Genomic DNA, 13,538 nt, shown 5'->3' on the forward strand with positions numbered 1-13,538 from the left:
TCAGACCAATGGTCTATCCCAGCATCCTGAGAGTAACAGAACAAGAAAAGATAAACTTTATGGGAGATACGTGATCTCCTGAGCCAGCATCTTCTCATCTCTTTTTGCCATTGGTAGAGATCAAATATTGGGCTGCATGGGCCCATTGCTATGGAGACCAAATATTGGGCTGTATGGGTCATTGCTCTGACCTAATACTGCATGTCTTATGTTATGAAGTTCTCCATAGAGAACTTTATTTGATATCTCCTTGGACCTGTTAGCATCCATGGCATCCTTTGGCAGTGAATTCCACAGGCCTCTTACCCAGTATGAGTGCTACATTTTTGATGAATGGCTTCTTTTTCTTTGCCACTGGTAGCATAAGTGATTCCCTCTAGGTACAATGTTAGAAGGTCAACAGTGTATATCTTTCCTTACTCTCTCCATAAATATATATCTTTGGTTATTTGTCTTGCTCTTCTTTGAGCTTTTTCCAGTTCTACATTATCTTTTTGGAGTTGAGGGGACCAGAACTGCCCAAAATATTAAAGGTCAAACTGTGATTTTCAACAATTGCGCAACACTGCTCTCTTTTTCTGCAATATGTTCTTAGTAATTCCAAACTTTTATTTTCTTTTCAGCTTGCTATTGAGTATAGAGATTGTTTTCTTTATTCTTTCTTTGACAGTCTATAAAATTGTTGATGAGTTTCAGGTGCTTTAAACTAAATTCCTCCAGCTTTATTATTTTCTTGGAGAGAAGACTCTACAATACTTTACTGTAGGCAGTTTTTATTTGCCATATTTATTTTCAGTTAAATCAACACATGCAAGTAGCAACCACACCTTTATGAATGGTACTGTACCTACTAAAATGTCCTTTGACATCAATTGTTAAACTTGTATCCCAGATGCAGCTATAGGTCATTGCTTGGGGAGTTGAATGATCTAGTATCTTCTGAAGCATGTCATATTTGGGTAATAAGAAATCAGTAGGAGACATAAAGTGATAAGGGCTTCACAGAGAATGTTGTGCTGCTATCAACTGTCTCTTGCCGAGGCGATCAGCTCCGGTGCAGGCCCATTCTGCAGTGGAGCAGAGGATCATGGTGTGAACAGGGCAGGGTTCCTGAGCTGGGGAAGCCCCATGAGAGCGAGGAGACCTGACAGGAGCTGACAGCTCTCATGAGATCGAGCAGCTGATGAGCCATGGGAGGGGCGAGGAGTAACGGCAGCCACCCCCTGCTCCCACAAAAAGGCCGCCCCAGGGAGCACCAGTGACCAGGAGCGCTGCAACCAGGATGGGCAAACAGGTGTGACACCTCATCCAGGAGGTGGTGTGGCAGTTTGTATGGGAGGGTGCCTCTTGAAGGAGGGACATTCCACTGGCCAAGTGGAGAGACTTGAAGTTCACATAACCCAGCAACAGGGCACCGTTCTGTGACCACCTGTACAGGCCAAGGGCACTCATCCTACCTGACCCTCAAGGCAGGATGGTGGGTGCTCATCTGACAGCAAAGGCTGCAGGCTGGCTGGTCTGTACCGTCTACCCCAGTGGTGGCTGATGTCTCCACTCAGGCAGAGCTGCTGAAGGGAGAGACTGCAGTGCAGACCTCAGACCACAGCAAGTGCCTGGACCTTTCTCCTGGGGCAGAGACAGGCATCAGACCTGCCTGTGAAAGGTGCACCCAGGTGGAGGAGCTCCTGCAGCAGGTGGCTGAGCTGCAGGTGGCGGTGAGAAGGCAGCACATCATCAGGGAGGTTGAGAAGGAGTTAAGATAGCTGGTTCCAAGCACAGTCTGCAGTGGGCCCACAGCCAAACAGCCAAAAAATCTTCCACTGGCATGAATGAAAGAGAGGGGAGCCAATAATGCGGAAGAATGAAAGCTTGCAACAGCAAGGACCTGCAGGAGGAAGAGACTTCCCCCGAAGCCTGAGGTGCCCTTGCAGAACTTCTTCACCTCTCTGCACACTGAAGATGAAAGACCCATCGCATCAGGAGAGACACTTGAGCTGAGTAAGACAGCCCGATCTGCTCCCCGTATAACAACCAGCACAACTAAGAAAAGGTGATGGTTGATAGTAGTAGGCGACTCACTTCTGAGAGGTACGTAGGCACCCATCTGCCAACCTGATGCACTCTCTAGAGAGGTGTGCTGCTTACCAGGGCTCGTATCAGGGATGACACTGAGAGACTACCAAGCCTCATACAGTCTGTTATCTGCTGCTGTATTTTCACATGGGCACCAGTGATACAGCCAGGAGCAGTCTGAGGAGTATCAAGAAGGATTACAGAGCCCTGGGAGTGGTGTTAAGGAACTGCAGGGTGCAGGTAATTTTTTCATCAATCTTCCTGGTCAAAGGGAAGGGATTTGGAACAGCCAGTTAAATCTGGCAAATCAACAAATGGTTATGGGACTGGTGCCACAGCCAAGGCTTTGGCTACTTAGACCATGGGACTCACTTTGAGAAACCTGGTCTACTGGGGACTGATGGGTCCATCTGTCAGAGAAGGGGAAGAGAGTCTTTGCTTATAGGCTTGCCAAGCTTTTGAAGAGGGCTTTAAACTAAAGTTGCCAGGGGAGGGGAACCTCAATCCATCCCACTCTTACCCGTTTGATTCCAGTGCCAGCAATAGATGCCCAGAGCCTGGAGAGGGATCACAGGTCATCAGGAGAGCACCTGAAGAGCAGCACAAAGGAGTTCCAGCCAGTAGGTCAGCTTCATTGGGGGCCCAACTTAAATGCCTCAAAGCAAACACACATAGCATGGGGAATAAAGAAGAGGAGCCAGAGATGTGTGCATGCCTGCAGGGCTACAGTCTTATTGGCATCACAGAGACATGGTGGGATGGTTCCTATGAGTGGAGTGTTGGAATGGAAAGATATAGTCTCCTTAGGAAGGACAGGCAGGAGAGGTGAGAAGGGGGTGTCACCCTCTATGTCAATGACCATCTGGAGTACATGGAGGTCTGGCTCGGGCTGGATAAGAAACCAAGTGAGAGTTTATGGGTCAGGATTAAAGGGAAGGCAGGGACAGGAGATGTTATAGTGGGGATCTGCTACAGGCTACCTGACCAGGAAGACCAAGTGGATGAGGCCCTCTATAGACAGATAGGAGTAGCTTCACGTTCACAAGCCCTGGTCTTCATGGGGGACTTCAGCCACTGTTCAGCTTCCTGTTGGAGGGACAACACAGTGGGACACGAGCGATCTAGGAGGTTCCTGTAATACATTGATGATAGCTTCCTTCTCCAAGTGATAGAGGACCCAGTGAGGAGAGGTGCTGTGCTGGGCCTTGTTTTCACCAACAAGGAGGAGCTGGTGGGGAATCTGATGCTCAAGGGCAGGTTTGGCTGCAGTGACCATGAAATGGTGGAGTTCAGGATCCTTAGGACAGTGAAGAGGGCACAAGGCAAACTCACAACACTGGACTTCAGGAGAGCAGATTTTTGCCTCTTCAGGGATTTGCTTGGAATATGTAGCATGGGATAAAGCCCAGAGGGAAGAGGGGCCCAAGAAAGCTGATTAATATTCAAGGATCACCTCCAAGCTCAGGAGTGATGCATCCCAACAAAGAGGAAGTCAAGCAAAAATGCCAGGAGGACTGCATGGATGAACAAGGAGCCCCTGGGCAAGTTCAAACACAAAAAGGAAGCCTACAGAGGGTGGAAGCAAGGACAGGTAACCTGGGAGGGATACAGAGAAACTGTCCAAGCAGCCAGGGTTCAGGTTAGGAAGACCAAATCCCAGATAGAATTAAATCTGGCCAGGGATGTTAAGGGCAACAAGAAAAGCTTCTGTAGGTACATCAGTGATAAAAGGAAGACTAGGGAAAATGTGAGTCCTCTCTGGAAAGAAACAGGAGACCTGCTTACCTGCCATATAGAGAAGGCTGAGGTACTCAAAGACTTTTTTGCCTCAGTCTTCACCAGTGAGTGCTCCAGCCACACCACACAATACACAGAAGGCAAAGGTGGGGACTGGGAGAAGGAGGAACCCACTGTAGAAGATCAGGTTCGAGACCATCTAAGGAACCTGAAGGTGCACAAGTCCATGGGACCTGATGAGATGCATCTGCGGGTCCTGAGGGAACTGGCAGATGAAGTGTCTAAGCCACTATCTATCACATTTTCAAAGTCGTGACAGTCCAGTGAAGTTACTGTAACTGGAAGAGGAGAAACATAATCCCCATTTTTAAAAAGGGAAAAAAAGAATACCCAGGGAACTACAGGCCAGTCAGTCTCACCTCTGTGCCTGGCAAAATCATGGAGCCAGATCCTCCTGGAAACTATGCTAGGGCACAGGGAAAACAAGGAGGTGATTCATGACAGCCAACATGGCTTTGCTAAGGGCAAATTATGCTTGACAAATTTAGTGGCCTTCTATGACAGGTTACAGTGTTGGGGGATAAGGGAAGAGCAACTGACATAATTTACCAGGACTTGTGCAAAGCATTTGACACTGTCCTGAGTGACATCTTCATCTCTAGATTATAGAGACATGTATTTGATGGATGAACTGCTTGGTGGATAAGGAACTGGCTGGATGGTCACACTCAAAGAGTTGCAGTCAACAACTTGATGTCCAAGCAGAGAACAGTGATGAGTGGTGTTCCTTAAGGGTCGGAATTAGGACCAGTGCCATTTAGCATCTTTATTGAGTGCACTCTCAGCAAGTTTGCTGACAACACCAAGCTGTGTGGTGCTGTTGGCACACGGGAGGGAAGGGATATCATCCAGAGGGACCCTGACAAGCTTGAGAGGTGGGCCTGTGCAAACCTCATGAAGTTCAACAAGGCCAAGCACAAGGTCCTGCACATGGGTTGGGGCAATCCCATGCACAAATACAGGCTGGGTGATGAGTGGATTGAGAGCAGCCCTGTGGAGAAGGACTTGGGAGTAGTAGTGGATGGAAAACTGACTATGAGTCAGCAATGTGTGCTCACAGCCCAGAAAGCCACCCATATCATGGGCTGCCTCAAAATAAGTGTGGCCAGCAGGTCAAGCAAGGTGATTCTTCCCCCCTATTCCACTTTCATGAGACCACACCTGGAGTACTGTGTCCAGCTCTGGGGCCCCCAGCATAACAAAGACATGGACCTGTTGAAGCAGGTCCAGAGGAGACTACGAAGATGATCAGGGGGCTGGAGCACCTCCTTTATGAGGACAGGCTGAGAGAGTTGGGGTTGTTCAGCCTGGAGAAGAGAAGGCTCTGGGGAGACCTTAATAGCAGCCTTCCAGTACTTAAAGGCGGCCTACAGGAAAGATGGGGAGGGACTCTTTATCAGGGGGTGTAGGGATAGGATGACGGGTAATGGTTTTAAACTGAAAGAGGGTAGATTTAGATTAGATATGGGGAAGAAATTCTTTACTGTGAGAGTGGTGAGGCACTGGAACAAGTTGCCCAGAGAAGCTGTGGATGCCCCCTCTCTGGGAGTGTTCAAGGCCAGGTTGGACAGGGCTTTGTGGAAGGTGTCCCTTGCCCCTGGTAGTGGGGTTGGAACTAGGTGATCTTTAAGGTCCCTTCCAGCCCAAACCATTCTATGATTCTATTTAATTTCTTATACAAAATATTCTGTGATAAATTAAATCAAATTTGGGTTAAGGCAAGAAGAAATTTCTCAGGAGTGATGTACATAAATATGTCTAATTTTGAGCTATTGGGTCAAACCCCTGTGTTTCAAACACTAGCTGGAGGATTATGAACAGCTTTCATATCACAATGTAATGTTTTTCTGGGTGGTTATACACAATTTATACTCTCAGGATCTATCTTCTACTTCAGTTTAAAGCATAATCTTCTGAGCATATTGCTGTAATCTAGCCTTTAAGGCGGCAGTGACATGTTTACCCAAACAGAGATGGTTTTAGTGAAGATGAGAACAGCAAGGCTATCTATCTTCTGTTGATAATAAGTGTAACAAAAGGTAGCACACTTTACAGCACAGGGGAAACAAAAGCTAGCAATCAACAAAGAGAGGAGAAAGACATACTGATAAAGGATACTATAAAAGTGAAACGGTTTTATGGAAAGTGATTTAGGAGGTCAGAATATCAGAAGAAGCTTGAAACGTAGCAATGCCTTTGTGTAAAAGCAGCCCAAATTGGGTTTCCCATGTATTCACTATGTATTGCAAGTATTTGACTCTTCTGGCAAGCAATACATTAACATGCTGAAGGAAAACAGCCTGTTTTTTCATTTCTTCCTCCTGCCCTTCCCTAAATAGGATTCTCTGTAGTAAAGCATTTCAGAGAGGAAATTTTAATGCAATTTACCACTTTATGGAGAATTCCACAACTATTAAAACGCATTCAATTCAATGAAAAAGTATTTTGTATTTGAAATTTATTAGGGCCATACCATTGACAAAGATTATGATAATCTACTGAGGTATATAGATAAGTGCTAAAACCCCTATCAGATGTTTATAGAAGTAGTTTGAAAATCATAAAGTACCTGGAGAATGAGAAGAAACAAGAAACATTCTTTAGCTTAGAATCAACTGTGATTAAATTATCTGCTGTGACTATTTAATTTTCAAGTTTATGTTTCTTGCTTCAGTATGTAAATATTCTATATAATAAGTATTTCATCATATCTTGGTTTTCTTAAATCAAATTCTCTTTAACAGGTTTTCTATACCATTTATTTCATTTATTGCTAAAAAGATATCACTAGGATGAAGCATTGTATTTAATATTTATAATAACTTAGTGTAGAACATCAAGTAAGACAATAAAATACACACTGTAAAGTGAAGAAGGACTGATTTAGATCTGAGATAGTTCATCCCTTGTGAGCCATGGATTATAATAAGCAGGGTGTCAGCTGCCTGTACTCAATCCGTAAAGAAAGAGATTAGAGTGGAAAAGATACTACATGTATCTTCTGGTCATTTTGATCAGTAATTAACACATCAGTTTCAGTGAAACAACCTGAAATCATAGTGCATCACAAAGATACATGACACTCAGTTCTTAGAAAAAAATCTTGAGAGAGGTAATTCAGAAAAACAGTACTGTTTGATATCTACAATGTAGAGATTCGGATTAATGGAGCCCTTCCCATTTCTTGAAAGATTTTTTTTTTTTAATTCAGTATCTCGTATTCTCTTGAAGTTTCAGTTCCTGCTTATAGTTGTTACTGTGGTTTGTTTTCTTTGGTCATTTACTTCCAAGAGCTTCCAACTGGAGCCTTTAAAAATTATTACTGTTTCTGGAAAGTAACATAGCTTCACAGAGCTCCAAGTGCAACACCCGATACTATCCCAGTGCCATCTGGGACCAGTGAGGTACCGTTCAAGAAGCAGGTGAAACTAAAACCTTATTTCGAAAGAAACGTCCAATTGTTTAAAATTTGTTTGCAAATTTTAAAGTCTTTATTGCCATAAAGTTGTCTCATCTTGGTGTTTGCCTGCAGTTTCTCCTTTTTTCTGTATCCGCTGCTCTGCATTAGAAGGTATGCTTCATGTCCACATGCTCCTCAGGATTCCTTTGATCATCGCTTGCACTCTGTTTCACAGACTGCCTTTCACATGTTCTCGCTTTACCACTCCTGTTTCAAGACACTCTGGTTGACTCATCTTCCCATAGTTATTACTAAAACTCGATTATTTCCATTTCAGAAGTGCTCAGCCAATTACTTTTTTTCATCTATCCAGATGCAAGTGATAATCCTGAGATAAATTATTAGCTTTGTTGGCTGCCCTAAAGAAAAAAAAATACAAACAGCTTTTTTTTTCCTAACAGCTGTTTTTATGATTAAAATACCCAAGTCATAGGGTAAAGCTTCATGTTTGGATTTGTGTGGGCATTTAAGTTGTGTAACTAGTCACGGGCAAGATGTCTCGCACTTCTCTGGAGCAGTGTGCTCACATCGCACTTCTGCCAGTTTGCAGTTCTGCAGGTGCTGTGGGAGAAAACGTACTTATCTTTTGTTCATTTAAAATATCCTCACGGGAGGAAACGTCAGTGTCAAGTTGGGCAGTTCTAGGTGCTCTTGGTCACAGAGAGACAAAATTTGCAATAGGTTTCGAATTTAGGCTACATTTTCAAGAAGCCAACTGAGAAACAAGTGGAGTAGAGTAGGCTATGCTTTCTTAGTCTTAGCAGTTTTCTCTAGTCTGAAAGTTCAATTCATATTTTCAAATCTCCAAGTTGGGTTCTGAAAGTAGCTGACTAACTTTTTGCTGCAAGAGTTGTGCTTGAGATGCAAGTAACACACTATAATGTACAATGGATTCACCAAGCTCAGTGTGACTGAGGACAGTAACTTTGGTCTGTCAAATCTAAGTTAAAAATTGTATTTTATGTGAAAGGTGGGTAATACAAATAACTACTTGTAATTCCATCACTCAGCAATAGTTTACATGTTATTTTAAAAATACTTTTGATAAGGTGAAGATTTTGTTTAGGAAAGTTCAGAGAATTTCTAAAGATGACAAGTATAAGTAAAGGATTTGTAATGGATTTCTGGACAGATAATTTTGGAGCTGTCAAAATACTTTGTTTAGGCAAAACTGAAGTATTTCCTGTTTAATTCTTCAGAGCATTCTCCACTGAATAACTGAAAAATTAATAATGTCTTCTCTTCTGTTTAATATCTTAAATTTGAGGCAGCCTGGTAAGTACAGCTGTCTGAGCACTTTTCAGAGTATTTGTAGTATATATTACAAGCTTTAAGAAACCAGATAGTTGAAATTCTGAAGTTCCAAACAGCTCTAATAGAAGTGCAACTGGAGGCCAAAATTTTAACAGACCATATATTATATGCAGTACTCAGGTTCTAAAAAAAAAGTTTCAAAACATTTTGCCTAATTCAAAACTGTTTCAACAAATTTTCAGTTACGTGTTTGAAAGTATATGGGGTTTTTTTTATTCTAGCTTGTGATGTAGCCTTATAAAAATCAGTTAAGCGTATACAAGGCAGATATTTCTGCCTGTTGTTTTCTTTCATGTATAAATTGAAATTATTATTTCTTTGTTTTACAGTTTACATAAAATCCTAATGGATCTGCAGAATCAGCAGCTAGCCCAGTTAGCTGACTGGCTGACAAAAACAGAGGAAAGGACAAAGAAAATCGATTTGGAGCCCTTGGGTCCAGATCTAGAGGACCTAAAGCGTCAAGTAGAAGAGCATAAGGTATGCTATGGTATGCTTCCAAAGGCATAAAAACCAAATTGAGGTTTTGATATTTTAAAAGCTCTACTCCTGCCATTAGAACATGGCAAACTAATATGGACTGTTGGTTCAATGTTGAATGTTTTATACAATTAACAAGTTTCCATAGAGCTCCTGATATAAAAAAAACCCAACAACTTCCTTTTAAAATATAAACAATAGACTAGAATATACGAGGCAACTGTAACATTCTTTTGTTACACAGTACAATAAGAACATATCAGATTTTTTAATACATGTGTTTTCTTCTTTTTGCATGTTGTATTTTTTTCCTTGCATGCTGTAGTAACAATGATGCAGTAGTCATAGTTAGACTGCATAATATTGTTAGGACTCCTGGGACTCTGAATATGTAACTGTACAACGCTATAAAATGGACCCTAGTTTCTAACTGTAGAAAGTACTCTTGAGTAATGTATTTAATTAATGAAAAATAAACTAATAAATTGAGTGTAAGAGAGAATTTGACTATTTTTTTTCCACATTCCATGAGGTTAATTCTTTAATTGGAAGAAAAAAAAATAAAAGAGACTGTATAATTTGTGTAATAGCTTTGTTTCATTTACTGGATTAAATTGTCTGGTTTCATATTAATTTAGATTTTAAAATATATATATGTATCCATGACACATGGTGGTGATGGCAGGGAGACACAGGAAAGTGTAGAAAACACAGATGACTTGTGAGGTCATGGAGATTTACTATGATAACCTGTTACTATTTCTACATCAGTGGTTCAAAGCAGTTCAGATCCATCGTATCTTCAAAGATTTTAACATTTGATGCTTGATGGCTTGTGTCAGTGCTAGTCCAGGTTCTAGAGGGCAGATCATCCCAAAAAACAATCCAAACTGAAACCAGCTTTTACAGTTTCTTTAAAAAGAGGTCAAAAACCGCAAAAGACTGCATAATCCACTTATGTGTTAAAGATTATTTTTCTGCATTCTGATTAAGGAGTGCTACTGAAGAAGAATACAAATTCTATGCCTACTGCTGCTATTTGCCCTGTGAGGAGACAATGCATTTCAGAATGAGGGTTTGCTAGATAAACATATATTCTGACATTAAATTTTCGTTTAAAGAAAAAGACAGCAGGTAATTATGAAATGGTAATTAGAAAAAGAAACATGAAAGATTTTGAATACATGAGTACTGAGACTGAATAACTTTGTTCCTATTTCTGTGCATTTTGTATTTGAATACTGATGTAAAATATATTCCTTTTATCTATGTATTCTCTTTATGCTGTTTCTTTCTAATATTGAAAAAAAATGGGTGTTTAGCTTGTATTTGAACATTCAGAGTGAAGACATGCAGAGATCTATCTCTCCCACATACTAGTTCTTTATTATTGGTGTGATGAGTTAGTCAACATTATTTATTTATGTGTATTACTTTTCAGATCTATTTTCTGTACAAGAAACAATTTAGCTAATGAGGTAGAAAGAAAATGTTTTGGTTTTAACTTCAATTAAAGTTCAATTCATGTATAGTTTGTCTTATAAGTCAAAGAATAAGATGTTTTCCATTCTTTCAAGTATTGTGTGAAAGTTTCAGATAATTTTATTATATATTGTATGCAGCAAAGCTACCTTCTATACCAAGTGTTAAAACAATGGAATTTTAATAGCATAGTTACTGATTTATTATTAAATAAGCAAACAAAAAAACAAATATCAACAGCCCCCCATAATTTTTCTTAGTCTCACATGAATGAACATCTCAGAAACAATGTTGTATAAATTGATGGAAGGAACAAGAAGTTAGAGGATATAAAAGGTAATGATATCTTCAAATTAAACAGAATTCAGGAAAGATGATAGGTTTGGTTTGTTGTCATCCAGTCTCCCTCTCCTCTCTACCTTTATCATTTTGACTTTCTCTCTTCATCTGTTTATTAGTGACTACTTTTCATTATTTATTTCATGTTATTTATCCCCTTTTGACTTACAACTTTCATACATCTGATTTCTTTTATTCTACTATTTCTCAATGATGTCTCAAAATATTGGTCTTAAGTTCTTGTGACTAACACTTCAATTTCTCTGCTGTGTCCTATAACAAAAAAAAAAAAAAAATCGTTAGTAATGTGTATTGGGAATGGCACCCATCACTGACACCAGAGAAAGCACATAGCATTCTTTCCAGCATGCTACTAAATTCAGTAGTATATGAGGTTAATACCTTGATAGTACAGAAAGTTTTCTGAGCAAACTGAAATAGAGGTGAACTCTAGAAGATGTTATGTCATTAACAAGGTACACGGTTCTCGTAAGAAATCTGGCATAGTCAATATATTTTGGAGTAACAGTCAAACATTTCAGTGAAGAACTATGGGTCTTCGCAGCAGTATTTTATTTATTTTGTCTGCTGTTGCAGGTATCCCTTCTTTATAATTTTATAAAGGGAGAAATCTGATTTTCAAGAAAAACCTGAGGGTTATTGAGCTGTCTAAGCAGAATACTATATTAAAATTTTTAAATTAAGCAAATATATGCTTTTAATTGAACTGATTTTTATTATTCCACATCATTACGATGCAATTTATAGTTAGTAGATTTTATAGTTTTATTGACTTTCTAAAAAAGGCTAAGCTGCTTAGTTATTTAGCTTTTGTGGAAGGCTAAGCCTTTTTATTTTTATGACAATGTCGGAAACCATGGAAAATTTTGAGTGTTACGATTTTTCAGTGCAAAGGTAAACTGAGACACTTCCTAACTGTTCAAATGTCAGAGGTGGATTTGTCTTTGGATACTTGGATGCCCTAGGTAGGTATTTTTATTCACTTTGAAGTAGATTAGGTCAGAGTCACATAAATTGTTATCTAATAGATAGGAATTAAAGGAACTGTGAAGTTTTATGAGTTTCTGTTGTTGCTATATTCATGCATCAACATCTATACCCATCTTACATTTAAGTCCCTGAAAATTTGCTATCTTTGCAAGTTCAGAACTTGTTAGAAACTTCAATTTAAATTATTTGAACAGTGTGTGCTTTAGTCTTGAGACTGTCCTCAGTAAATTCCTGTTTCAACAAGCTCCTGTATACAAACGATTATTGCCAGTGAATTTCATGGTAAAAATAGACACTTGGATTATAAAGAACAGCCCTTTAGCTCAGGACAAATTAAACCTGTCTGGGAATTAGAAAATGACTCAACTTTCTGGTTTCATCAGTTTTCTGACTTCCCAAGTCTTTCATACTGTGTGTGAGACTCCCACTTCCAAAATGCCCCCTCCTCTCCTGCACTTGAAGAGTATTGCTAACTCTGGTTTTGTTCTAGGATGCCATCTCCCAGATACCCGGTAAATAAAAGTAACCTTCTCCCTGGCTGTAGGCTTACAGAGCAATGTATTTATTATCATATGGCTGAAAGAGGGGACTGAACCTGGGGGAAGCAAGCTGTGTTATACCATCTGATCCATGAGTGCTCTGCCTCCTCTTCCTTGATCAAGTGTTGGATCATAAAGTGTTGAGAAGTCTGAATTCCAGGGATCGCTCTAACAATTTGGTGTACTTCACAGTCCTTGAGAGCTGATTTATAATCTAGCTCTCTGAAGCTAATGGTAATCACAGTCATGAAAGTCAGAAAAAGGAGGACTCTTATAAATGTATTGGCTCACAGACTATGCCCACAGAGAAATTAAAATTCTGAGATATGTTAGGGTAAGGAATTTTTGCCTGTAGTCACATTATATTTTTTAATTTTCAAATAAAAGTAAGATGTTTTACCAAAGAGGTTTAAAATGCGTGTCCTAATCTTCAGCAGGGGCTTGTTCTTCATACTTAAGTGAATTACTCTACTCGAAAAAGCAGCAGAAAAATTGATATGGTAAAATTCAACATAGTTTGTAATACAGTCAATGTGACAAGGCGTATGTGGTTAGCTATGTTATTTTTCAGGCTGTGATTATCGTACTATGTATGTACTAATCACTAGAACACACTTTGTTAAAGTATTGAGGACACAATCTAGGACTTTGGTTTCCCACATTCTTCCATTGACTTGAGACTAGCTATAGATACCTAAAAAGTGTCAGGTGGGATGTGGTCCTCGATATTGTGGTTTTTTTCAGGGAAGTGGCATGAGAGGTTCTTTCAAGTTTTTTTTAAGAAACACAACACAGACATAGCAATATAAAACAGTGGTTAACTATTGGGAGTTAAAAATGTACATTTGGTTGTTAATGCACTAATATAAAGCTGGAGATAGGTAACAAAAATTATGAGAAGAAATTGAATGTTGCCTTCTCTGTGGCTTAAAGTTTCAGAACCAACACTTATTTAGCTCCTTCTCTTTCCATCTTTGTCACCTGTCCTCTCGCTGCATCTCAGCAAAGGAAGGCTGTTCAGTGTCTGACAGGAGCTGGGCTGG

At 40.0% G+C, this 13,538-nt stretch overlaps 1 protein-coding gene across 8 annotated transcripts in view; it reads left to right on the forward strand.

Annotated features, from left to right (window-relative positions):
• Positions 1 to 13,538, forward strand: part of DMD (dystrophin) — a 1,145,544-nt gene that overhangs the window by 321,391 nt on the left and 810,615 nt on the right. For all 8 annotated transcript variants that reach the window (XM_074858566.1, XM_074858564.1, XM_074858568.1 and 5 more), the window contains one exon: positions 8,974 to 9,124. In XM_074858566.1, the coding sequence (XP_074714667.1) occupies positions 8,974 to 9,124 (151 nt within the window). The remainder of the gene's footprint in view (positions 1 to 8,973; positions 9,125 to 13,538) is intronic.

This window comes from Strix uralensis, chromosome 2 (assembly GCF_047716275.1).
Source record: "Strix uralensis isolate ZFMK-TIS-50842 chromosome 2, bStrUra1, whole genome shotgun sequence".
NCBI classification, from domain to species: domain Eukaryota; kingdom Metazoa; phylum Chordata; class Aves; order Strigiformes; family Strigidae; genus Strix; species Strix uralensis.